The 27,147-nt window shown below is 41.5% G+C and overlaps 1 protein-coding gene across 1 annotated transcript in view; it reads right to left on the reverse strand.

Annotated features, from left to right (window-relative positions):
- Positions 1-10,295: 10,295 nt before the first annotated feature.
- Positions 10,296-27,147, reverse strand: part of LOC104507283 (integrin alpha-8-like) — a 47,930-nt gene continuing 31,078 nt past the window's right edge. Inside the window, exons 8-10 of the mRNA XM_010148514.1 lie at positions 20,844-20,945; positions 12,315-12,437; positions 10,296-11,067 (exon numbers count right to left, since the gene is read on the reverse strand). Of these exons, the coding sequence (XP_010146816.1) occupies positions 10,981-11,067; positions 12,315-12,437; positions 20,844-20,945 (312 nt within the window). The 3' untranslated portion in view covers positions 10,296-10,980. The remainder of the gene's footprint in view (positions 11,068-12,314; positions 12,438-20,843; positions 20,946-27,147) is intronic.

Consider the following 27,147-nt stretch of genomic DNA (forward strand, 5'->3'; position numbering starts at 1 on the left):
TGCACCATTGTACCACTGACTTTTTCTTCACCCAGAAGCTCTCCTGAGGCTGTCAGCTCGTAGAGTGAGCCTGATGTCCAGCGCTCACCTCTGCTCTTGGGGGGCTGCTCCTTCACCCTTTTAGTAAAAAGAGCCCCAAAAGGCAGCTTTAGAAGACGTGGACACACTAAGTTTAATTCTCTTGTCAAGAAATAGTTACCACTAAGACAACAGCATAAGAACAGAAAACATGAAAACCTTTACTCATCGGTGACTTCAAGTGTCATTTGTGAGAAGGCCCAGGAATGGAAGTAAGGACATGGGAGGAAGTGCAGACCTGCTGAGGCATGGTGGGCGCTTGATTCGCCACTGCAAAACATCTCGGTGTGGAGCCTGCAGTTCTGGTAAGAGTGAGATGCAGTAGTTCTTGTCCAAGGACAGTCTGAACTACTGATTCAATAATTCACATTTGAAAGGAGTATCTGCATATGTAGATGCAATAGGCAAGGGATTATTCCATATTTTATGTCAACACATAGATATCCTACAGAGTATTGTTTTTCTTTCTTTTTTTTCCTTCTCTTTTTCTTTGGTCTGGTTTATGTTTAGATTCTTATTAAAAACATGTGGAAGTATCACAAACAAGAATTTGGCTGCCAAAATTTAGGTCCCTAAAACCATATCTACCGTATCTAGAAGGGCTGATTGTCAGAGGTGGGAGGCTAAGAGTGTGGCAGAGCAAGATATTCTTCATTTAGGTGCCTACATACAAATACAGGTGCTTGTTTGGAGCAATCAAACTGGAAACATTTTGGTCAGTATATTCATGCAAGAAACATGAAAACGGTGAACTGCTGAGCATCTGACAAGCTTAATGCTTAAATCATTAGCAGAACATGGCAAGCTGCAAACTTTCCAAGACATCCACTGGGAATCTCAAACAAAATAGTTGGAATTCCAGGCTTCTTCAAGTTCATTTGTTATAGAATCAATTGAAAAGGGACCACATTTAGACTGACTGTTCGCAAACTTAAAGTCTGATTTAAGAGAAATTTAGAAGCCTTAGTTCAACAGAGCAATTTGTACAACATACTAGCTGGGGCTGCCAGACCGTGGAGGTATCCAGCCTTAACAGTGCTGCTTCTACTGCAGCTTTCTCTAGATGCTCATGCTTTACTACACCTACTCAGAAGTGTATCAGCCTGAGAAATTCACTGCCAGGTTTTTGGCAACTGGTGCAGAATAACTTAAAGCCTGCGGGAGGCCCGAAGCCACTGAGCCTGCTCAGACTGTGCGGAACATTGTCAGGCTCAAGAAGACACCAAGGGAGAAATGGGCACTGCAAGTATAACATTGGAGGGGCACTGCATGTATAACTTTGGCTACTGGAAGCACAAAGTGGAGAAAGTGGATGCTAGACTTTGTTTGACCTGTCAGGATCTGAATAACCATTTATTTCTCAGGAGAAGAGCATAACTGGGTAACGGACATGTCTGGGAAAATACACACGCTTCATGCCTCCTACAGCATCAGTGCCATTGGTGCAGAAAAGGATGCTGGACACCTAGGACCCATGGGAGAGTGAAAGTCCTTCTGGCATGCAGTGAGAGGAGACCATCCCAGGGTGGGGAAAAGCCCATGCTTTGGGCCTCTTTGTGCATTCTGTAATACAAAAGATGCAAAATCCTCACTCCTATGAGCACAAGCAATAACTTTCCAGTTCTAGAAGATCAGTCAGATTGGTGGATGGCAGCCAGGCCCTCCCACTCCCTCTTCGTGCAGCTCTATGGTCCCGCTGCACTGTGGGCTGCTGCGAAACGCAGCACAGAGAGCAGAGCCGGCAATGCAGGGCTAAGAGGAGCTACCAGGCTCACCCTCTGGCCGTTCGCCTCCCCACCTTGCAGGCCAGTGCTCTTCTGAAGACGCAGCCTTGGGACGCCGCATCCCAGTGGCAGCCAGTGCCTCAGCCTGCAACGAGGCAGGGAAAAAGCCCAAGTTGGTGCCTGCTCTTTCCTCCTTGGCACCACTTGAGTGTTGCTGCATGAGCTCAAGGGAGTTGCTGGAGAGCAAACCCACAGCTGTCGCTTCCACTGGCTGTATAAGGCGTTGGAGTAACCAGGAGAGATGCTCTGGATTGCCTTGATGGGCCAGATGACTGCTATTTAGGTATTAAGATGCCCAATTTAGGCATCCAGAATAGGAAGTCTGCTTATGGCTCTGGTGTGCTATGGCCCTTGCTTATTATGCTGTTCATAATCGTGTCATTGTTTCCGTATGCTTCCTGTTTTATTATATCCATCTGCTGCTCCATATTTTATATTTGAAGTGCAGGCTTTCTGTGCCACAAATTTGCTCTGTGCTTAGCACATAGCACAGGCATGCCAACGCCCAAATTCTGCACTGCCCCCGCAGTCCCTGGTGGGAGCCCTTCCCAGTTAAATGAAACAGTTGAGACAGTAGGTAGTTGAGAAAAATGCTTCACATCCACTGAGCACCAACATTTCAGTTGTCTGCCTGCTGGTGCCTGCTATCAATGGTAATAAAAATTCAGGGCTTGGAGGGCAAATTAATAGATTGATTCTCCTATCAGTCTTTTTAAGCTGTAGACATCAGTCAGCATGCTGAGAAAAAGACAAGTTTTCACGTAGGTGTTAGAAGTCACCTTTACATCCGTGACACAAGCAATCCAAAACACAGAAACACTACGGTATCACACAGGCCTCACTGCCAGCCTCTTCTACTCATGGTGGTTTCACAGCACCTTTGGACACTCATATGAAGCGATCCTGCTAGATTTAACAAAAGGCTGTGCCTGGGCCACGATTTTAAAATGTTTCCATTTCTGACTGCCCGGCTTCATGCTGGCCTGATTCTTCAGAGGGCACCCAGGGATTCAATACCCCTGTCCCCTCACCTTCGACCACTACTTATTTGAGTCAGCACCCCAGCCTGGATGTTGCTCAGACTCCTGTTTTTCTCCCTGAAAATCCTCTTCGATGATCTCATTCATGGTTGTTTGTGTATCTGTACTCCCACTCTGAGCTGTGCATCCCTTCAGTTACAGAGACAAAAAAGGCAAGACTCTGGTGTGCAGTAGATCAAAGGCAAGGCTCTGTTTCTAACTTGCTGAAAAGCTCCAGAGTAATTTGTTGAGAAGCTCTAGAAATCACATGTAATCCCTAGATAATCCTATGTTCAGAAGAAAAGCACGCCTGCTCCCTTTGGTATCCATGATCCAAAGCTGAAAAGAGAAGTATTTAATGTTAATAGTTCTTCCCACCTGAATTGTTCTACACACCAGCTTGGAAAACTATTATTTGTATGACATTTCAGTGGCTTTGTGTGTGACTGGATTGATGATAATGGACTAAGCAGACTTTTTCAGCAGGCCTGAGATGACTAAACTGTGTAAATCACAGTACACACAACTACTTTCCCCATCAGTTTGGTTTTACTTTAATTCACCAGTTATAACTAATGCCTCTAAGAAAGCAGGAATAAGCAACTAAAACATCACCCTATATGGTTTCACAGGTCTCTGGGGAAGGAAAGGGAGCAGTCACTGCCTTCTCCAATACAGACACTTTGACTTGCAGTAACTGCTCCCAGGAGGCTGACGCTACTCAGCATCGACACAGCATTGTAAGGTCGAGAAACAGGAGAGACCCATTTTCTGCCTGAAGAGTTTATTATCTGCAAGAGGTATCCGACAGTGTTCTTCAGTGGCACCACTGCAGATGAGGACTCAAGGGGTGCTTTGCCCAATTCACATGAAGTTTGTGGCCCAGCCACCAGACAGAGTTTGCCCGAGTTCAGCCCGAAGCACAAGGCCGTCCCTTCCCTCTTGTGTCTCTGACGTACGCTGGCAACAGCAGCTGCCCGAGGAAGATGTAGGGCCAGGGGTGCTGGTGGGCACGCTCTTAATAAAGCTTCTGAGACCGTATTACATGGGCAGCTTTGGAGACTGGGGCTTCCTTAGCCCGCAAGAGGAACAGGCAGAGCTCAGCTATGGAAAGATCACTGGGAGAGGTTGTTTTGAGGGGCAGTCTGCAAGGAGTGGGCTGGGATGTGAGTGGGCTGTGCTGCTGGCAGCCAAGGAAGCCACTCTACATGCCAGGTCTGGGGCAATGCCATGTGGTGGAGCCAATCTACACCCTTCCTTGGTGGTGCTCACACCCCTAGCTGCCACCTTCCCTTCTCCTGCAAACCTGTTTAGGAGGTCCCTTTTAGGGGCTAACCGAGAGGGGGTAGTTAAAAAGCTCACCGGCTCTTTCCAGGCATGCTTGAAAAACACAACGCACCCTTTTTCTTGTACTTCATTCCCCCTCTCCAGAAAAAGCAGTTTTGAGATAATAAAACCAGCTAAACATGATCTACATCACACCCATATATGCTTGACACGGCAATACAAACTGCAGCCATGTTTCTCAAGACTTGCTCTTAAAGACACTGCAGTGAGTCCGTGTATTGGAAACCTAATGGCTTCATACAGATGGTGTCTGCTTCAAATGGCTCGGGCGACAAGTTCAGGCTTACTTTGTTCTACTCAATTACAGAACAAAAACGGCTGGTTGCTTAGTGAAATAATGTGTTACAGATACCATAGGACTGATTTTTTGTGTATATATGGGCATTACAAAAGTGGGGTGGAGACTAAACACCCCTTCCCTCCAAAACCAAGCAGAATACGTTCTTGTCAGTCATACGGGAATTACTGAAAAGTTGCAGACATATTCATGAGACAGGAGATGTCCTCAACTTTTTAACCAAGAAGCAGATGGAAAGGAGATGGCATTGATTCTCTGTGATCCAAACCAGTTGAGTGTGGAGGAGCCAATGGATCAGATATAATACTAAACAAGCAACACTCAGCAGGAGGGCAAGATGCTCCAGAGACCTTTGAGGCAAAGGGAATTTGTGTGAAGGACTGAGAACTGTTATGGTATCAGGATTTTCCCCTCTTGTGAGGGTAACCGTTTGTTGCGGAGCTCGGATCACCCAGAGTCAGCCACAGCTGCGGCTGGAGCAGCCCAACCGAAGGAAGACCATGGTCCTTTGCCCTTGCTCTGTGTTCCTGCCTCATCTGTTTGCCTGTTACATTAAACACCAATATCACTGTTACTAATGTCTAAGTGCTTCATCAGTACTATAATATATTATATGTTGAATTAAAGAAAGAGTAAGCCTTAACAATATCAAGCAGAACACTCATTACAGTCAAATAGGATCACTGTCATCTTCACTAAATCAATGAACTTTTCAATCCCATTGCTGATTCAGTTGTGCCTCCTTCATCTGTTACCAAAGAATTACTTCAACTACTTAAAACCATACATAAGGACTGAAGCTATCTGCATATATAGAGAAGCTTCTCGATGTATGTAACAATGCTTGATAAGTGAAAAGAGTAATAAAAAATCCTACTCAAATCCCACTTCACTCCTACGGCCTCCTGGGTAAGGCAGGCCTAGACAGAAAGTTATCACAAAAGACTTAGTTTTTACTGGTTTGTATTACCTTTGGCTAGCACAGCCTGTACTACTCCAGTGGAAGATGTCATACAGCCCCAGCAAATACTGGAACAGTCACTTTGGAACAGCAGTGAAGCCAGAAGCTTTTAGTAGGTGCTGGAACAAATTCAAGTCTCATGTCTTTGCCACCTCCTTCCCTCTCTCCAAGTCAACGAAGTGAATACAGCCCTTCATTTAAGAATGAGAGGGATTCACAGACAACTCAATAGTCCTGTCACAGCTGCAGAGATTTTTTCATTATCCAATTACTAGGGAAATGGTCTTCCTCAAACTTTGCATGAATAATGAATCAGTTGGTCATTGTGGGGAAAAAAAAAATCACTGTAGTAGATCATTAGTCTTGTTATCTTCTGGGGTCACAACCTCTCACCTGCTGTAGCTGAGCCTTATTTCCAATCCATCCATTTTACTAATCAACCTTCGTGTTGCTCAATCTACTCTATGGTATCATCTATGTGTTTAAAGGTTTGATGTCTCCTCTAGAGCCTCCTAGCCCTTCCCTTTAAGTAATTTATAGTTACCATAGTATCCTACAGCCTTCTTAACTGCTTAATATCAAGTCTCTTGTGTCCAGCTACCTTGCGTTCATGCTTGTACCTGATATGCTTGAAGGGCAGGGCTTCTGTGGTGTCATGTTCTCCTCTAGAAAAAGTCTTTCCTAATTTCAGGCACTGAGAAAATTCAGTCTTTGTCCTCCTCCACAGAAAAGGTTATTTCTGGTGTACTGAGCCAAGTTGTGAATGTCTCATCCTACCACCTAGGTTAATGGTGCCATGTACCCATGCTCTGCCTGTTCTTACATACAGGGCATATAGTGGATGAGAGACTGTTGGGTCCTTAGAAAGAAAATCTTCTGGCTTTCATGTTAGCTGGCACGGAAGTGTTTGTTATAACAAAGCTGTAACACCTCAGCAGACACCCAAGAGGTCTCCTGATGCCTCTTCTGTGCCTAAAAATGGAAAAGGTAAGTCCAGGTCTAAGCCTGGGTCTCCTGTAAGATTTCACCGTTAGTTGAAATGTATTTTCTTTTTCAGCTTTCACTATCCTGACCTAGCTTTTCCTAATTTTCCTACTGAAATATGAAAAAACAACAAAAAATCAGTAAGCATTTTAAAAGTCAAGAGCCATCATGTATACTTCAATGGGGAACCTAAGGTTGATGTTTTGTTAATATGACTCTGAATATGAATTTGGGGTGAACTACTGAAAAGTAAGCTAGCCCCTGCAATACACTGACCATTTCACATAGCATCCTGAATTCTGCTCTGCTGCTGTTAACCTGAGCTTGCTTCTGGAAAGCAATACTGCCTGATGCAGTCCGGTTTTGGGAAGAGTTGCTGAAGTCCGCTTTACAAACCATTACTGAAACAAAGAACAGTACACAACCAAATGAGACACGGTGCATCAGTTAAGTAGTGGAGCATGATGAAAACAAATGAAACCATCTGAAAAGTGAGTTGAACAATTACTTCCATTCTTCTTTTCTAAAAATCACTGTAGCTACAGGAGGGTAGCATCTTGAATAGTTAAGTGCCCCTCAAATACAACATACAGGCAAAACAAGAACAGTCCTTCCATATTAAAAGCATTCCTGCTGTGTCACATCACGGTGCCTGCGTAAGCCAAATTCAAGACTTTTTATTGTCAAGAGGCACTACCATTACACTACATTTTAATACGGATCTTTGCCAACAATCATAAATAAAACCCTCACTCATAAACAATTCCTAAAGGCAGTGTGTCGGATAGTATTTCATTAAAAGAAGTTTGCTGCAATGTAGTGGAATACCACAGGCCATGGCCAGTTGGGCCTTTCTTTCCCCTGCATATCTCTAGGTGTTGTGTCGGTCCCCAAAAGCCTTTTTGGTTAATGTATGTCATGCCTACCAGAAGTTCCTTCTTGCTAATGGATGAAAAAACCACCGCTTAAAGGTGGAGAAAATCAGTGCCATTTTCAAGAGGTGTTTAATGTGGGAAACCTGTAAAAGCTGTCAGGGCAAAAAAATTGGAGAAGACAGAAAAAATTGTAAATGAGTTACAAAATGGTGACAGGAAAAAAATTTTGTCAACAACCTGGTGGTTAAATGAAAATAGTATTCGCTAAATACCTTTCAAGATTAAATCCATAAGTGACAAGATATTCAACTGTACTGGTCTCTGTTATGTAAATTCTGAGATTTTCATGAAACAGAAAATGTCTCTTGACACTTGATATTCTTCAAAAGTCTGTTGCATGGATGGAATAACTGGACAGCCCTTCTCAGACTCAGCAAGAAGATGAATGTTTGTTTCCTAGACTGCTGTGGTGGTCATAGCAATAAACACTTTTAAAAGGCTTTAATTTAAAGTAACCTGTTTTTTCTGCTCTCCGGACTACTCCTGTATCCTCAGGGATGAGCAGCTCACTGCATACATTTGGATGTGTAAGGGCTGACTTACTTTTACAGAAAGCTGCACTTAGTAACTCACTACAAGGCTGACATCACTGAAACAAAAGTTCAGTAGTGTAGGGATGTGGCAGAGGTTACCGTGCAGCATATTACTAATATACTGGGGAGAAAGATTATGGCAACTGCCTGCTAGTGTCCACATCCAGGATGCAATCTCCCCAGGGGATAAACACTCTTGGCAGGCACTGAAACCCAGAAATCTCCTTTGCAAAACTGTCTGCAACTTGCAGCCAAAGCTATCTGCATACGCTGGGACCCAAGACTACAGTCCTTGACAGCACACGGCTCCAGACATTTCCATGGGGCAAGTTTAATCTACAAAGATGTAGAAATGTAAAACAAAGTTTTGCTCAAAGTAACTGTTTGTCAGATCATATGCTTCTAATTTGGTTTCCAGTGACATTACACAGCTGCAGCCAATGGATTCCAGCCAGGCCCCGCAGTCACCGAGGTTCTTTTTGGTTTAAATTTAGTATCTGAACATGTTTTGCCCATCATTAAAATGGAGAGTAATGCTCAAAAGTGAACCGTAGATGTTACAACTGCAAAGAACTTATTAGGTCACCTAGTCCCATCCTCAGAGCAATGCAGGATTGAAAACACATTGCAACAAATACTGAGCAGAGCTGTGTTTGTTTTCTTTTCTTTTTTTTCCTACTATTTTTTTCTTTATTGTAATCATTAATTGGTATATTTAAAGGTTTAAAAAACAACCACAAATGCCAGTGTAAACATGCTTCAGGTATATAAGTAATATAAAGTATTGCACATACAAAGTCCTATGCTCCGTATCTCCTTATGGTGCTATTTCATCAGAGGAAGAGTTGTGCCGATGACGTGACTGTAATGAGCCAGTGATCTAACTTCACAAGCCGCTACACACAGCAAATCAATATTTACAAAAGCTAGAAGCTCACTGTCTTTTTCATGGGAGGATGATTTTGCCTGGAATGTGTGGGATAGAGAGGTGTGCAAATATGGGACAAGCTTGCTTTGTGGTGGTATTTATCTGCTGATCTCTGATCTACACGGGATCACCTCAAACCCATTTGGGGTGAGTGGTCTGTTAGCGGTTTTCTGGGAGACCGGGAGGAGGCCAGGCCTCCTCATCTTCAGAAAACGGAGGCGAAGCACCTCCATTTTCTGAGGCATGTGTCTCATGAATTCTCATGGGCACACTGCACCTGAAGAGCTGAAGACTCCACGAAGGTCTTCTTGCAAATTTGCCTTAGGTATGAAGATGGAAGGAAACCTGCTCAGGTTTCCTAGCTCTTGCTTGGATTTCACAGGTCTGTGTGCAAGAAATGGTAAAACTGTAACATCTCCTGTCAGACTGACAGAAGTGACAATGTCTCGTGGCTAGGCCTCCTGTCCTCAAGTCTTAGGAAGCAGAAGGGCAGCTACCTAAAAAGAACCACACAGCATCAGAATGGATGAGGGCAGTTGCCGATCAAGAAGCTGAGATGGATTGGGAAGAAAATGAGTTCAGGAGAAGGAAAGTGTGGTGTATGTTTCAGAAAATAAACAATCCCTCCTGAAGTTCACACATTATAGCTAATTTCAGTCGGCACCGAAGAGTCAAGCTTTCAGGCGTGAATGTGCACAGATCAGAGCTTAGAGCCCCTGCTGAGACAGGGACCATTTGCTGATAGAAGAGCAAGAACAAAGCCTCTCTTCTTCAGAATCCTCAGACCAGAAGAAAATGAAATCTTAAATGTGTATTTTTACTCTTTACCTCAAAATATCTTTCCTTCTTTTTGTTCATGCTTGGCTGGCTGTCGTCCTGTTTTTCTGCATAAATACAAATCCTGTCCACCTTCCCTGCAAGACTTTTCTTAAGAAATTATTATATTCAGCCTTCAACTTTGCTGAAATCAACACTTTAAATATGCTGCCAGCTTGCAGTCTGTAAAATAAATTAAAAAAGGCAAAGATTTCTTTAGGTGAACAAAGTGTTAGGGAATATGACACAAGTTAAAGAGAAGACACAATGGCAGTAGCCATTCCATTTTCAGAGGCCATTTCAAGAGAGTAAGAGGGCAACGGGAAAGAAAATTTATCCTAGCCCCAAACCTCCAAGCCTTCTCCGTATCACCAGTGTGGCTGTGATAATTTAAATCGGTGTTCCACAAATGACTGTATCCTTTGTCAGCTGTACAGGTGTCAGCCATCAGCAACGCAGTGAGAGGGTAACTTGTTGCCGGCTCTGCGGATTTAGTTATCTGGGTGTGACACTGCCAGCTCTGGGCTGAAAGAGATACATGATGTTCTTGTTTATCATATGTCTTATCTTGTAAAATGTTGCATAAATCTGCTTTGCAAAACCCCTTGTAGCCAAGAAAAATGTGTTCTGTGTGTGGAATGGGTTCACTTTTCTATTTACATGCAAGGTAAGTACATGATTTCTATTTTTTTTACTTTCTTTTCTCAAAATCTAAGTTGATGATTATATCAGATACTTATCCTGAAAAGGTGGAAAAATAAATAATTGTGCCCCATCTATAAAGTTCTCTATAAACTACCTTTGTTTTTCAGAAGTACTTCACAGTACTGATATATTGCTTGTCTCCCTGAGCCATAATTTCATAGAAGTTCTTATTCTTAGGGAGGTGTCAAAGGCATTCTGCATGATACAGCAGTGTTCAGAAGGCTTGTGCCTGTCCATCTTCGAGACAATACAGCAATGCAGGTGTTCTCTCCTTGGGAGATTTGGGCTTGTTCTGGAAGCATCTCAGTATATACCACACGTGTTCAGAAGCATCTGCTGAAATGTAGACTGACAGGAGCGTGGGATAAACATTCTGCTTGGTGGTGAGTAGTTTGTAAGGCAGTGATGAAGCTGCTTTCTTTGGCAAGGATGGCCATCATGTGGCATGTTCTCAGAAGGTTGCATAGATCAGATTACGACACCGTGTCACTTGCAGGAACAAAGGAAGACTGGTGGAAGGAATCCTTCATTTAATCCTCATCATGTTTCTAGTCTCAGGCAGAATTCCGACTTGAACTGTCACTCTCTTCCTCTATGCATCAGTAGTTTTGTTATTTGTCAGTTGTTCCCTGTCAGCCATGTCATCTTGAGGAGGTCTAGCTCTGTCAAAGAAGCCACACTGCAGAAAACAACCAAGAAGTGAAGGTGTCATGGTAAGACAACCACAGGAAGACTCAGCTGCAGTTTGATTCTTCACTCAGTCAGCCTGAAAGGTCTGTACAATCTGTGGCAGGCTGACAGACTGTGAAGCTTTTTTGTTTCTATTCAAATTGTTCTCTATGAGAAGTTAAATGTTTAGGTGCAAGGCATTGAGTTTCAAAGCACTGCCTTAAAAATTCAAATTAAAACTGTCTTTGCAGATGTAAAGTTGGTCTCACTGCTGATATGGACTGACTCTAATGAGAAAATTGCTAATTTCAGTTCAGCAAGACACTCATTCAGAAAAGATATTTAGATTGACAGATAGTACTAACTACAGAGGTGGAGTATCTGTTGGGAAATGTGCACAGGACAGTGTTCTGGCCTAGACGAAAGATCACTAAAGACAAAATTCTTCTCACCTAACTTTAACTGCCTATAAGTTATGCTTTTGGTCAAAAGGTTGGAAGTTATGTAGGCTTCACAAGAGGTCAAAGGAGAGTACCATCAAAAAGTAAGGCCTCTCATCCTCCCATGGTTTAGACATAGCTTTTCCTGTTCTTAACTGACCAGGCAAATCTGCAAAGTTAGCATAGGTTGGACGCCTAACCCATAACCTTTAGGCAGCTAAAGGCAGATGAGCCATATCCTGACTTAAGAAATTATTTTATTTTTTTTTAAATTGGAACTGAGAGCGTGGCCAAAAGCTATGTTGGCTCCCTATAATATAGCAGTTTCCTGTAACTTGTGAAGGGAGACCAACACAGAACTTGAAAACTTTAACAACAGAAGATGTGACATACTAACATAAGAGGAAAACATCTAAAAATTAATTCTCAAAGCTGGGAGTGTTGTTACATGCTGACAAAAACTGGAAATTCCTGAAGTATTCAGAGAAAACAAAGTTAGAGTCACTTCTTTTTGAACCTAAACATCCTGAAAAAGAGGATCATAGGTCTTGGGAAACAGAGCCAAACTCTGTCTGCCCATTTATAACCAGACCTTAATAATAAAGGAGAACTTTGAAAACAAGTTCCTTGCGTAAAGGTCAGTGACACCAGCATGTCAGAAATGCCAAAACAAAAAAGACACATGTGTATTGTTGCTTTAGCTCCAAAATGCTACAGAACACAAAATTCCAGCCTTTCTTTTCCTTGTCTGTTAGTATCTTCCAGCATCTTTCAGGTTTTTTTTAAAGGCAAGAGTAAGAGTAATAATGCAACATACCTTCCATAAAGCGAGGGTCAACATGGCTAATACCAGTAGCCCAAGAAGTATCGCTAGTATTATAACCCATAAAGGGATTACAAAGGAGACATTTGGAGTGGACCAAATGACAGATGTTCTGATCTGAAATGAAAAGAACACATTAAATGAACACAAATTAAACAAGTAAAGCAAATATGGCAGCAGAATACAGAGGTTCTAAGCATTCACTTCAACAGCATTTTGCAGACTAGAAATATGCATTGCTTGGAATTCTTCCATGTTCGCTTCATTTACTGCAAGGTCCTTTCCACTTGTTCATGATAATTACTAGAAATGGGATTTACACATATACAAAAGTCTTGTCGTACCAGACACAGGAATCATTTTCACTTAACGCAGAGAAGCAAAAAACACCCTTCTGTGCAGATGCTTCAAGATTCGAAGGGCAAAGTTCTACTCCTGTGTATGCTGGTGAGGCCTAGGCCTGTGTAACTAACTGACTTACGCTGAATTACTCTGAAACAATGGTTGACTTCAGCCCAAACTCTTAATTCAAACCACAATAGATACCAGTTACATTTTTCTTATTTTAATTGCTGCTGACACACCAGTATACGTTTTTTCCTATGACTTGAGTTTAAGCTAAGCAGTCCAAACAAGAAACTCTGGCAGAGTGCATTGTTCTTGTGATACAGCCTAATGCACAGTTTGGTGTTAGGCTCCTTAGAAGAAGCCAAGCATATGCACAATTACCTAAATGGGAAATAAGCATGAAACGCGCTCTCTCATTGTCTGAGGCTCTAGAAAGCAGCAGGTGTGTATAACATGAGTTACCAAAGGTTTTAATTGACTTGGCAAACTTCTCTCTTTAGACCTTCATCTTGACAAAGAGTAATAATAAACCTTCTGTATTTCTTCTTCTGAGTCCATCCACACAAATAACCTCCTCCTCACTCTCCATTCCAGACCTTGTACCAAATTTATTCTGCACTCTCAGACTCTGCTTGGAGAGCTCCTTGTCAGTCTCACTGAGTATTTGCTCTCTCCCTGCTGCTCCCAAGTGGGAAGGAATGAGTTTGAGCTTTCCTTAGCTCCTCAGCCACAGTTATGTCCCTTCAGTTTTAGTTTATTTTGTCAAACTTTCCTCTTTATTGTTAGCCTAGGAAGTTATTTCTCTCTGAGCATTTCTTTTGGACCTCTCTCATTTACTCCTCATCTCCCTCAAACAGGATAAGTATGTGACAGATGGAAGTTATTTTCTTCATGACAACATGGTATCAGTTTGCAAAGCAAACTCTTAAATGATCTTCCTCTTCAGTGCTTGAGGTACAGCTAGAAAATCTACTCTTCTTAATAAGTTCCTTGGCTATTGCCCAATCCCCGATCTGCACTCCTTGCAAATTCTCTTTCCACTTGGTTTTTTTGCTATTAACTCACTGGTTGATGCACCTGAAGTTTCGCAGAATGTTAATTTGTTCATTCATGGAACAGCATCCTAAGTTTGAAGACTAAACACAACTCCATAGTCCAGTTCAAAATCAATTCCATCTCCGTGTCTCCCACTTTTCTCCTTGAAGATGCCAAGTTTCAGCCTTTCTGCAACATCTAGCCCTTTCCTCTCCCATGCTTTCTCATGATCAGCATACTTCCCAAGACTTTTCCTTCTGCAAGTACCAGCAGACCTGTCTCTCAGATACTGTCATGCCTAATTGGAATGCAATTTGGAATAATCCTTTCCACTTACTTCATCTGTGCAGCCAACTGCCCCCTACTCTGACACAGCACTTAGAGAGATGACACCCTGGTGAGGTCTACTGATGCCTAGTATCAACCCTCACTGTTATGGGATACAGATCACAGCTGAAATTAGGGACAGACTTTCTATTTAGGATACCACTTGCCTTCTACCAAAGCTTACACTGAGGGTTACACAGAAAATTCCGAGACAGTGCCCAGTCCTGGGGTTGGCACTTAAACATTGACCTAAACTCTGAAGATGAAGTGCTTGCAGTGCTGGCCATGCCTTCATTGATCTAACAAACACATACTTCTCTAGTGCAGCTGTAAATAGTTATTACGCTAAAAGACTTCAAAAAGATAGGATCAACAAACAATAAATACCTTAGCCAATTAAATCAAGAAAAAATTATTTCAAGACAAACAGAATTACTAAAATACCCATGAAATCCCACCCTTAGTCACCCAAGATATCTTGCTGGTGTGATCAAGTGATCAATTATGCCACTTCAGGGATACTATTCCCATCCCTAGACTCCTCTTTGGGTTGCTTATTAACCACCCGAGAACTTCATCGGCTCTCTGTATCATTAGATTCAGTAAGACCAGTCCTCATTTAGTGAGGACAAAATGTTCTTGAATGCCTCTCCTTGTGTCTCAGAGTGGTACTGTATCTGGCATTAAAATGCAAGGGCAGAGAAAATGAGATGCAGGTCATCTGAACTGTCTGCAGAGATTCCGCCCAGAGAAAAGCCAGTTAAGGAAAAAGATGAATGGAAGTAAAAGGCTTATCTGGCCTTACATAAGAAGGGATGCAGACATGATGGGCTGCAGAAAGCCTGTAGCAAGCAATGAGCTCAGCTGCCCAAGAAAGCAAGCATCCCTCTTCTGTTCCTTGAAAATCTTCATGAATGCTGCCCTGAGGCAAGCCTTGAAGGCCCGATCACGTGGAGAACTAGAGTTGGGAAGTGCTGATGAAAATTCAGTGGAGCCCAGGACAGCAAAAACTGAGACTGACTAAAAAACCCCAACTCATCCACACTGTGCACTTCCTCTGCTGGCAAAGGCTGTGGTACCACAAGCAAGAGGTTATCATTTTTTAAAATTATTATTTGAAAAGGATCTGAAACTATCAACACACAGTGTTTATACCTTACTGACACAAGGTTTGAGCTTCACTACAGTTTCTGTTCAAACACTATCACTTGTCTGAGCATGCTGCTGTGGAGCTGGAGCAGTGAAGTGACAGACCACTTACCACAATCATCCTAACCAATATTTGTAAACAACTGCAAAAAGCAAATCCAAGCAGGGCTTTCTGTCCTCACGTCAGACAGAATGACTGACTCCATTTCACAGTAGGATCAAATCCAAGGGAAGACCCGCTTGCTTAGATAATTTGATTTAGCCATCAGTACTGATAGCTTGAGCTGAAATCCTAGGTGGCACAATGTGACTGAGATAAATGCAACAGGAAATGAAGTCAGCATCACTGCTCCGGGCCGGACGGTACAACACCAGCAATCCAGAACAAAGAGACTCTGGCAAGCTGCTGGCCAGCTACGGAGGGGTTGGTAGAGAACAGTCTACTGAAATTGTATGTCCTGAATTGAAATTATCAGAGTGGGCAGGTACTTCTGTAGGAAGGATTTTTTGTGATGGTACCTGACTTAACCACAGCTGTCTCCTTGGGCACCAAGGCCATGTTCATCCAATCTGAGGCAACGAATTCAGCAACCCAGGAGCTCTCAGACAGGGGTGAGCCAAGCTGCTGCCTGGTGTTGTCCAGGACCTGAACAGCTCACTGGGCTGCCTGCTGACTGCACAGGAGCACAGCAACTAGACTCCTAAATAATGTGCTGCAGTTCACTGTTCAAAATTAGGGGGGGGTCAATCCAGACCTCAAACCATGTTTGAGATACTGTTGAAATCAGTGGAAACAGTTGATTTGATTAGGGATGGTGGATTTCATTAGGCTTTGGATAAAGCTGATAGTAGTGTAACTACAAGTAGCTATGCAGCTATTCCATATTTTCTTTTATGCACCACTTCCTAGATGTTCGCTGCATTTGCATGTTGTGTTTTCTTTCCTCTTAGGCTTTGAAAACATTAAGGCAACCTGCCCTTCTTATGATACCTACAGAGAACCTATCAGCGTGGATCCAGATAAGGACACCTGGGTCTTCCTGAGGACACACGGTAACCAGTTGGGAGTGGTGTAGCAGTGCTCAGCCTTGCTTGTACTGCATGGGTTCATAATCCTCTCTCCCTTCTTCCTTCTGTCATTTACAGACAGTAGAGTGCAATTTACAGTGTAATTTCAGTAGCTCCGCTGGAGCCTGACAAATGTTGAAATATAAACAAGAAACTGTAATCTTGCAGAAGAGCATCAGGTTTATAATCCTTAGATTACCAGCAATGGGTAAAACAGACAGCAGAAATTCGGTCTGTCCTATATTAAGCAGGATGCTGCTGCAAAACTGCTGCATCTCTCTTCTCTTGCAGCAGGAGTGAGGCCAATGGCTAATGAAATATTCGCCTGCTAAAATCTTAAAACCATTTTGGCACACCCACTCCCTTTTCCCATGAATCCTTCTTTGTCTTAGGTTTTTGAAAGCAAGGGAAAGGTTGTGCTAAGTGCTTGAGATTTATTTCCTGAGCAGAGGATTATATGTAGTCGTCAGTCTCACTCCTGCCTGTGTGTATTACCAGTAGAATGTAACGCCCCGGGCTGCCTCCTTTTATACAAAGACTTGCAGGGTTACTAATGCAATGCCTGGTGAACAGTTTTGACACTGCAAGTCCTGAACACCCACAGAGCGGAGGCAGAAGCTGGAGGGGAAGAAAGAAACAAAGCATCCTTTCAGTTTTGCCTGCCTTGTTTCACCATTTCCACAGAAGACTCTGTCTCCTCCACCCCATGCTGTCCACAACAGTTTTACATATGATTTTTATTTAAGACAAGTTTGCATTATTCAGCTTGGATCTCTGCTCTTCTCCATGTGGTAGGTTTAGTACTGCAGGATTAGAGCCAGGGAATGTTTTGGGAGGGATTTATCTGTTTTCATCTAAGGTGGCCAGTATGAAGCAGTGGAATTTGTACACATGTTGCATGTTGGCACTGTACTTCAGATGCACATCGGCTTTCCTCTCCGTCCAAGGCTAGAAGACTTTCTTACACGGAACGTTGAAAACAGTGGTGGCTTCTCTGTCAGGCTGGGGACAGACTTGACCTCACACACTTGAGAGAAGCCATCTGAATTTTGTCCTTTCCCACTACCGAATCTCTCACACCTTCTGTATGCAAAGGGCTGACAAGGAATGCCATCTGGCTCAAGCACTGAGATGAGGGTGCAGCCAACTTGAGAGTTACAGACAGAGCCTTTGCCTGCTATTGGAAATAACATCCACTGTCACTGTCTGATAGTCTTAACTTCAGAATCACTGCTGTGGTTCCATGAGTCATCTGTTGCTCACAAAAGTAATTCTATAGGGGGGTATTTTATTTTGCCTTTTTCATAACGTGCCACAGTTAAGCACATTTTAAGGAAAGAAAAGAAATATTAGGGGGTTTGCCACTGATTTTTTACAGTTTGGATTTTGCTCCTGCCTTTGGTGCTACTCAACGTAGCTTCAGAATTGTCATTGATCCCAGCAGAAGGCAGCACGATGCAGAGAGAAACGTGGGGTAAGCTGCTGGTTCATTGGCTGGCCCTTGTGGGAATTGTTCTACTGGTGCAAACATCCAGCATCAGTGGTCAGAATGCAGTGCCTGGTAGGAGTGAGATTCTCACAAGGCTGTATTTTCCCTCTTGTCCTATAAAAGACACACTTAAAAAAATAAAATTATCTCCTCCATTGTTCAATCTTCTACTTTAAGAAACAGTAGCTAAATTAATTATTATTCTAATGCTACCCTTTTTACTACCCATGATGACCTTACTCTAACCTTTACTCATTTTGATTACAGAGGTTGAGAAATGGGAACTCTTAGTACTCCTACACGTTCCCATCCAACCTTTGCAGCATGATGTTCTTGTATGTTCTGAAAAAATGCTCAAAATAAAATGTAAACCAACCTCTGAGCTTGTAGTCATAATGAATATTGACATTTATATTTACACTTTGCAAATGTTTGTGCAAATATCCATATATGCAAATATATTTCATAAGGAATATAAGCCCATTTAAAATGAAACTACTCGTAACTGTGTAATAGTTAAAAAGGAGTTAAAAGCCTTAGTCTGAAATCAGTTTTACTCACTGCAGGACACTGGTCAAACAGTTTATGCTAAAGGCATTCCCTCTGAAGATCCTATCAAGCATTTAAAAAAAGCAGTTATATTTTATTAAACTCCAAAACTGGCTCAAGAATCATAAATTAAAATGAAACAAATTACTGCTTATTCTAACTCTATACTTTTTACAATAAAAAACTATTATTTCACCTTGCACATGAGATTAATCATGTAGGATAGTATTATTTACCATAAGAATACCTCTAGGAAAAAATGTCAATGTTCTTTTGAATTATACAGCTGTTAGCAAGGAAATACAACCAGTTGTACAATATATAGTTGTAATTCAAAGCCTATCAAAATCAATAGAAATATTTTTATTGATTTCATTGGATTTTGGTTTAAGCTCCAAGCTAATTTCCTGTTTGATGCCATTTTCATTCTAATGTTTTACTATAAAAGATTTCGATTTTCTTACATTTACATAACCTTTCACACATCTATGTATAATGACCTTCTGTTCAAGATGCAGACCTGTATTCCATGATGATGGAAATAAAGACCTCAGTGCTGCAAATATGTAAGCACATACCTACATGACTGTGTAGGTTACCAAGGTGTATGGGATTACTAATACCACCAAAAATACATATACATAGCAGCCTGCAAAATTGGAACCCAGTGCTGTATGAGTTAAATGAAGGACATATGCTCTGTTCTTTTAGAATATATCCTCTTCACTATATAAACTTTAAGGTGTTGGCTGACTATTAAATCTATACTTTTGACAATTAATTTAAAAATATTAAAATCTTTATTCCACTTCCACCCTTGCATTGTCTGAAAGAAAACCATAAACCTCCAAATAAATCTTTGGAAACTTTTAAAACACAACCAGTGATCTTTTTCAGAAGGAGCAAAAATATTGAGCATTGCTCAACTTCAAGCAAATATTTCTTCTTGCAAGGGGAACATCAAAAGAGCTTGTGCATATAACACATCAAACTGTAGAGCTGGCAAGCATCCACTGCCATGTCCAGATATGAAACGACATAAAAGCGCTATCATTTTTCAACATTTTACAGTTGCCATTACAGGCATTTTGCTGTAAATCATCTGCAGCAAATAACAAGCATTATACTGGCTGGAGTAAGAGAATAAAATGCTTATCTGATCATTTGGTAGATCATCTGACACTTGTTGAGAACAGCAGGCTATCACCTGGGGTAAAGCACTTCAGTCCAGATGAAGGAACCACTACCAACAGAGTTCTGCCCAACACGTGTTTCTGGTATGGAACACATTGTGCAAGAAAATATAAAGAGCCTGAGTATATCTGTCAGCTTGGAGCCTTTGAACCTTTTTGGATGAATACTGTGTTAAGCATCAAATCTCTCTGGCAAAAGCATGGGTCTCCTGATGTCAGAGGTTGGGAGCATATAGGACCAAGATTTCACCTTGTGTCTTCCCAGAGCCAGTATCAGTCAATCTCTGCCTGTTCAGAACACAACTTTACAACCCATATCCTACAAAATATATTAAATGTAAACTGTGACGTGTTTTATTATGTTGGTTTTCCATATAACAAAATATTCTGTTCCCTACTACTACATCTCAACAGACATGCTATGATGTATCTGCACTAAGATTTAACTGGGGAAAGTTTGTACGAAGCTTACGAAGCACTTCAAAAAGTAGATGATAAATCTTTACAGAGGTGAGAACAATAAACCTTCAAATTTCAGATTACTCTTACACTAGAATAAAATTTTGCACTCATATTTTACTTACCTCCATCAGTAATGACAAAATAGAGTGAACTTTAACCACAGTATTGGACACCGTAAGAAGCAAATTCCTTTAAATTGCTCTCCAAACTCAGTGCTTTGGCCCCAGCAAAAGATTAAATCAACTTACACCTCCAAGATTAATTTTTCATGTAATAACACAGGGACACACGAATCTCGCTCTACAAATAAGGGAAATACTTTACTGTCTCTCGATCACACCTGTAGGGTTTACCAGGTAATTTCGTACCTTGCACGTTACGTGCTGTGAGGCGGAAACCCCAGAGAGGCACGCAGCCTGTTCTGAAAATCAGGGTATCAAAGCAGCTTAATACAGGTAAGATATGCCACAGATAATCTGTAAAGTTGTGTGAGAGAACTGCGGACTGGGAGAAGAGTGAGATCTCTCAACCTGACAGAACCAAGATTTTGGATTTTGCATATGAATTTCCTCCAGAATTTTTTTTACTCTAAAAAAGGTAATTGGAGACTTGCTTTCACAGTTTTGCTGTTTTCTTCTGAGTGAAAAATCCATCCTGCCTGCAATACAGCTGTCTGCACATTAATGCAGCAAGAAATTATTTAAAATTGGAATTAGTATCATATATCAGCAACTTCCACAGAAAGCAGTAGAGGTATTTTCTTTAGGTGTTTTTTCAGGAATTTTCACTAGAAACACAGAAAAGACCAATCTCAGTATTTTAATCTATAAAAACTTTCACAGCTGTGATCAGAATTACCAAATACATGTGCTTCACACAACGATATCATTTCCAGTTACTTACTGCTATGCTTCCCTCGGGGAGCTTTGCTGGTTGCATTTTATATGGCATGCTCCTAACTTTGAAGGACACATTGGAAGAAAGAGTATAGAGATCATTCTTTCTCTGAAATTACATTAAAAAAAAATTATTAAAACCCGTGTTTATTCATAAAAGCATTATGAGAAATAAGCAGAGAAAAAATACAGAGCACTGATTTCCTAAGGCAAAGACGGTTCCTTTTGGTTACGGGTACAGCAGTCCTGGGACCTGTGTGTATCCACGAGACAAAAAACAAGACAAAGATGCAAAGACCGCATGTTCACATGAGAAGAAGGGTTAGACACACAGACAGACAGACAGTTGTTTGTCATATTTCACTCTGAAATAGCAGACTGATGAGTTTGAATCAAGGGGGAGGTTTATGGGGTGTGTGTGTTTTAAAACCTAGCCTCTGCTCACCAAGCCCAACAGCAAATGTGGGTGTCTTGAGAAGATTTCCAGGCCTACGTTGAGACCAGGCTGGTAGAGCTCCCTGTTGGCATCAAAAAGGAACAAACATCTAAAACACTAAAAGGAATAAACATCTTTGCACTTCACTTGAGAGTGTGATTGATTTCCTATTGCAGCAGAGCTCAAAACCCCAAAACACCTTGCTTTTTCACTTCATTGTGCAACTGCAACAGGAAAGTACAGCAGTCATTGTTAAACTGGCTGCCTAGTAATATATTTATGTAGCTCTCGTTAAGCACTTCAACAAATGAAAAATGAGAAGTATCTGCCGAAATCTGTCGGGAACTGGCCTAAGGGCTGACATGTGAAAGTACATGTCCCTTAAAAGAATCTCAATGGTTGCAACATATACTAGAATGGATACAAGTATTTTCCATGTGCATATTTTGAATCCTGTTGACTCTTGGCATCATCATTTTCTAACTGGAATTAGTTTTGAAGGCTAAGAACATCAGGTATCAAGTAAATCTCGCAGTTCACTTTGAATTTGACATCTCTCTATTTCACTGAATGTTATTTTGTTATAGACAGAAGATCCTACACTCTTTGCCCTCTTTTTCTTGTTTTTATCGCAAGGAAGGATGGCTGAGTGGTTACAATGCTCTTCTGGAAGTCAACAATCTGTTTCTAATTCCACCTCTGCAAATGATTTTTTGGGTGACATTTATCTTGTATATCCCACCCCCTGTAAAGTTGGGGTAATCTCCTTTTTATAAAGTGCTTTGATATGCTCTAAAAAGCATTGGATAAGGGCTAAGAGACTATCACTATATCCCCTTACCTTAGGCTCCTTGAGGTAAACAATTTTAATCTTTTGTATGAGAATATTTTTGAAGCCCTTAATTATTTTTGTTACCTGTCTCAATCCTTTCTGAAGTATGATGACCAGAATTCCACACAGTATTTGACTACAGATTTACAGAAAGACAGAGCCTTGTAAGAAATCTTTCATTTTGGCACCAGTTTCTTACAGTCCAGTGTATTCAGAACGTCGCTGTCGCTTCCTAAATCCCCTTCTGCAAAACTTTCTCCTTGCTTCTACTTCTCACACATTTAGGAGTTCTGCTCCATTGACTCAGTCCCTGTGTGATTACTCAACATCTTTTCCTCCCTGCTAGATGTTTTTCTCTGGAATTTCCTGTTGCATCAAAGGCATAAACCCTCTCTAAGAAATGTTTCTTCCCTTTCAGCCATTTGGTGGAGCAAAGACTGAGGTAAGAAGACCTCATGATAATTTGGGCTACTATTTCTTTCCTTCACTGATGGAGAAAGGCTTGTTTGTTGACATGACTTGAAATAAGCATAACCTAAACCTGGGAGCCAGCTTGGATGTAGCTGGAGGACCATGGCCCAACTCGAAGTTTTCACAGAACTACTGAGGTGGGAAGGCACCTCTGGAGATTATCTACTCCAACCACATGTTGAGAGCAGGGTCAGCTACAGACATAGGCTTAGTCCAGTTAGGTTTTGAGTATCTTCAAGAATAGAGACTCCACAAACTCTAGGAGCAACCTATCCCAGTGTTTGACTACCCTCACAGTAAAAAGGTTTTTCTTATGTTTAAATGGAATTTCCTGTATTTCAATTTGTGCTTCTTCCTTCTTCTCCTCTTATTGGATATCACTGAGAAGAGCCTGGCTCTGTCTTATTTACTCCCTCCTATCAGATGTTTATAGACACTGATAAGATCCCGCCTGAACCTTCTCCAGACTGACAGTCCCAGCTCTCTCAGCCTCTCTTTGTATATCAGATGCTCAAAGCTCTTAATCATCATTGTGACCCTTGGCTGGACTTGATCCAGTATGTCCACATCTCACTTGTCCCAGGGAGCCCAGGGCTGGACACAGCACTCCAGATCTGTGTCACCAGTGCTGACTGAACAGCAATAGTCATCTGCCTCGACCTGCTGGCAACACTTTGTAATGCAGACCAAGAGGCTGTCGACTGACTTTGCTGCAAGGACGTACAGAGTGGGGTCATGTTCAACTTGGTGTCCATCAGGATGCCAACATCCTTTGCTAGAATACTGCCTTCCAGCTGGTTGGTGCCCAGCCTGTATGTACTGGTGCATAGGGTTATTCCTCCTCTGGTACAGAATTTTGCATTTCCCTTTGTCACGCTTCATGAAATTCTTGCCAATCCATTTCTCCAGCCTGTCAAGGTTTTTCTGAAGGAACCGTCTGCTGTATTAACCACTGCTTCCACTTTTCTATCATCTACAAACTTGCTGAGAGTGTACTCTGTCCCATTATCCAAGCCATTAATGATGTTACACAGTACTGGCCCCAGTATTGACCCGTGGCATTAGAGACAAACCTCCAGCTGGACTTGATGCTGCTGACCACAACACTTGAAGCCTGTCAGTTCAGTCAGTTTTGAATCCACCTCCTCTCCACCTATCTTCATTCATTTTGACAGTGTCAAAAACTTTGCTAATATCAAGATAAAAACCAGTGACTGCTCTCCCCTTGTCCACCAAGATGAACCTTTCCGTGTCCAGCAGAAGACTCAAATTTTCCCTAGCCTTCCTTTTGCTGCTGATATAGAAGTCCCACTGATACCCTTTAAATCCCACGCTTAGCTCCTGGTGGGCTTCTGTTTTTCTAACTCTGTCCCTGCATGTTTGGACACTCTCTCCATATTCCCCTTCCAGCCTCTGCACTGGGTCAACTGATGCTGCTTCCACCTCTTTTATGTTTCCTTTCTATGTCTCAGTTTTACCAGGAGCTCCTTGTTCATCCATGCAGGCCTCCTGCCACCTTTCCTTGACTTCCTACATGTCAGGATGAACAGTTTATGAGCTTGAAGGAGGTGATCCTGGAGAATCACTGCTTTTCCTGGACTCTTCTCCAGGATCATTTCCTATGGAGTTCTTCCAAGCAGATCCCTGAAAAGGCTGAAGGCTGCTCTCCTGAGGTTCAGGGTTGTAGTTCTGGTATTTGCCTTGTCTGTTCTGTCATATTCTTAAAAACTAGTTTTCTCTTCAAAGCTGTGAGTGTTTACTGGCAATATGAAGCTAGCCCACTTTTGCCTTCTGGAACTCATTTGGATATGCCATAATTTTGTTCGTTGAAAATATTGAGAGCAGCTGAATTTTTATTATCAAGACATTTAACCTTCCCTTGGGGGTTATATTAGGTATGAGCAATACGAAGAAAAGTGCCTCAAAAGTCTACATAGGGATAATCAAATCATACCCTTAACATAGATGGCATCTAATTGAAGTGAATTACCTTTTCTATCAACAGTGTTTGAAATGAAAAATTGGACCGATTTAGTATTAAGACTTGGTGAGTAAGTATTTTTTATACACTTTCATGGTGCTAAACATCTATGAGATGGTCTTCAGAAAAAAGTTTTTCCTTATCACACTAATTATTTTCCATTTTCAGACTCCAGCCATTCTTCATCTTTTATTCTACAGCACTAGACATGTCACACAAAGTCCCAGCATACTTCTGTAGTTGTGCAATGATCTGCATTCAGAAAAAAGCCTTATGTTTTCAATCCTAAGCAATTCATATTATGCAGGATTCTGGATACGATTATATGATTTCTAAAAATAATCTGTAATGGAGAGAGTAGGATATGTTATATTGTTAAAAAAGCAGACATTAGACATGCAGCCTGATTAGCTAAGATACAGTAGAGGCATTAACTCTCTTGAAACATCATATAAAAGAAACACAGCACTTACAGAGAAATAAATCCCTTCACCTCCTATACATGGCTTATTTCATTTTCATCTTATATTAGCAATAAGAACATCAGAGGAAGGTACTTCCTGTGGATTAATGCTTGGCTGGGTTAATAACCTTGGGTTGTGCCCACAGCTATCAGCTTTACTCAACCCTTCATTGGACTCCTGGAAATGCTGCACATTCCCATTGTTTTACAGCAGTGGAGAACAGAAAAGACTAGGAAGTATTTTCCTGCATTCACCAGAATTATGTTTGTGGCAAATGACTTCAGAAAAATGACTGTGGCATCAGTTGCAAACAGGATTTTTAGCTGTACCAACAACTTGGAGATACAGGCAGATGCCTATCCTACAGCCTTGTTTATAATTCTGAAGGCATTCGTGAGAAACAGCATTTCTTCACTATATCATTTTTAAAGTAGCATATGTTTAAATATTCAGCATTTACTGTAAGCATCAGGACCTGTGGTTTGCAATTCAAGCTGAGGACTGAGAGGAAGGGGAAGAAGGAATTTGGTATTTGTGAATGTCAGTGCCTAATGACCAACGGCCGGGAGCCCAGCCCTAGCTACATTGGCCCTTTGAGCTTCTCCCTGTGGTAGAACAAGCTGAGCTTGCTCTTAGGTGCATCGCCGAGACAGCTATGTGCCAATATCATGGCAAGCAGGCAAAATGTGACGGTCCCCTGTGTTGCCTGGGTGGTAGATCCCTTCTGGTGTATTTATTAAGGCTTCTCTCTCCCTACACACTTTTGGTTTACAAATAGATTTTTGAACTGAAGCCTTTGTTTCCTTTAATGTTTGTGAGACATAGGTGCATCCAGAAATGAAGAAAAGTGTTCCCAATAAATATTCAGTGCAGTGTTTCCCCAGGTACAATTGAGACAAACAGAAATAATGTGGGAAGTGCTGGGAATTCTTGGACAATCTGAAGGAGAGTTCACCAGGCTCCACTGGAATGCTGGTGGTTTCTGCAGGAAGCTCAGGCAAAGATCTGAAGTCTCCCCAAAATGTCTTTAAGGCATATGGAGGCACCTTAGTCAGGTAGAAGACTAAAATGCAGGGGCAAATCTGGCCCACAGGTAGCTAGAGTGAAGGTGGGTAGGAGGAACAAAACTTCTGGCAGTTTAAAGAATTCTGACAGGTCATTGTTCTTCTATGGGTTTGAAGAGTTTAACTACTGGAGGGAATCCCCAGAACAACTTTGTTCACTGCCTCTACAGAGCACTGTTCACCTTCTCTGAAATACTTTTCTTCTGGGTAGATGTAGCCCAGTGAAGTCACCCTAACTGAAGGGTACGTACTTTATCGACTGCAAGCTGCACGCTGCAGTGGAATTTTCCCCCTCGAAGTTGTCTGTGGCATACGGAGTTCAGTGCTGTTATAACAATATTGGCTCTGCTTGATTAGAACTTGTTTCCCTTTGTGTCTGCTGGAGTCTGGCACATTTTAGAGACAAGAGAGTAAGCAATATGGTGTTACCTTATAAATATATGCTTTGGGAATTCATTAGTCTGCTTTCTTTGACCGATACCTCCAAACCCCTGAACTACTGCCAACAGAGTAGCTTACATAAATGCTAAGGGTAGAGGTCATGCAATTATTTTTCTTTTATTAATTTATTAAAAATTATTCTGTGCATGGTCAAATAGTACCTGTGCTATTTGTAACAAGAGGGTATGTCTACCCAAACGAATCTGTGACCAAAGATAATACAACTCCTCTGCAAATCAACACATCCTCATGTCTATCATTAACTTCCTACACTTCACATATTGTACATGTTACATTCATTTAAATAGACTATTTTAAATTACAATATAGGCAGATATTTTGCTGTGATTTCAGAACACTAATATACTGATTTTAATGGTTATTGATTTAAGAAGTAAAACTAGCCTACACCCAAAAAACGTTCAGTCCAGTGCCAAGGTCTCTTTCATTCTAGTGTTCTTTCCACATAAACAATCAAATCCAACATAACAGAGAATTTCTGGCCACACATAGTTTTCTTTTTTACTTATTTTGTTTTTTCAAATAACAACAGTTGTCTGACCTAAGACAAATTTATTTGAACTTCTTCCTTTTATTATTATATGTAGCTTGAAAAGCAGTG

Source organism: Eurypyga helias, unplaced genomic scaffold (genome assembly GCF_000690775.1).
Source record: "Eurypyga helias isolate BGI_N326 unplaced genomic scaffold, ASM69077v1 scaffold14733, whole genome shotgun sequence".
Lineage (NCBI taxonomy): Eukaryota > Metazoa > Chordata > Aves > Eurypygiformes > Eurypygidae > Eurypyga > Eurypyga helias.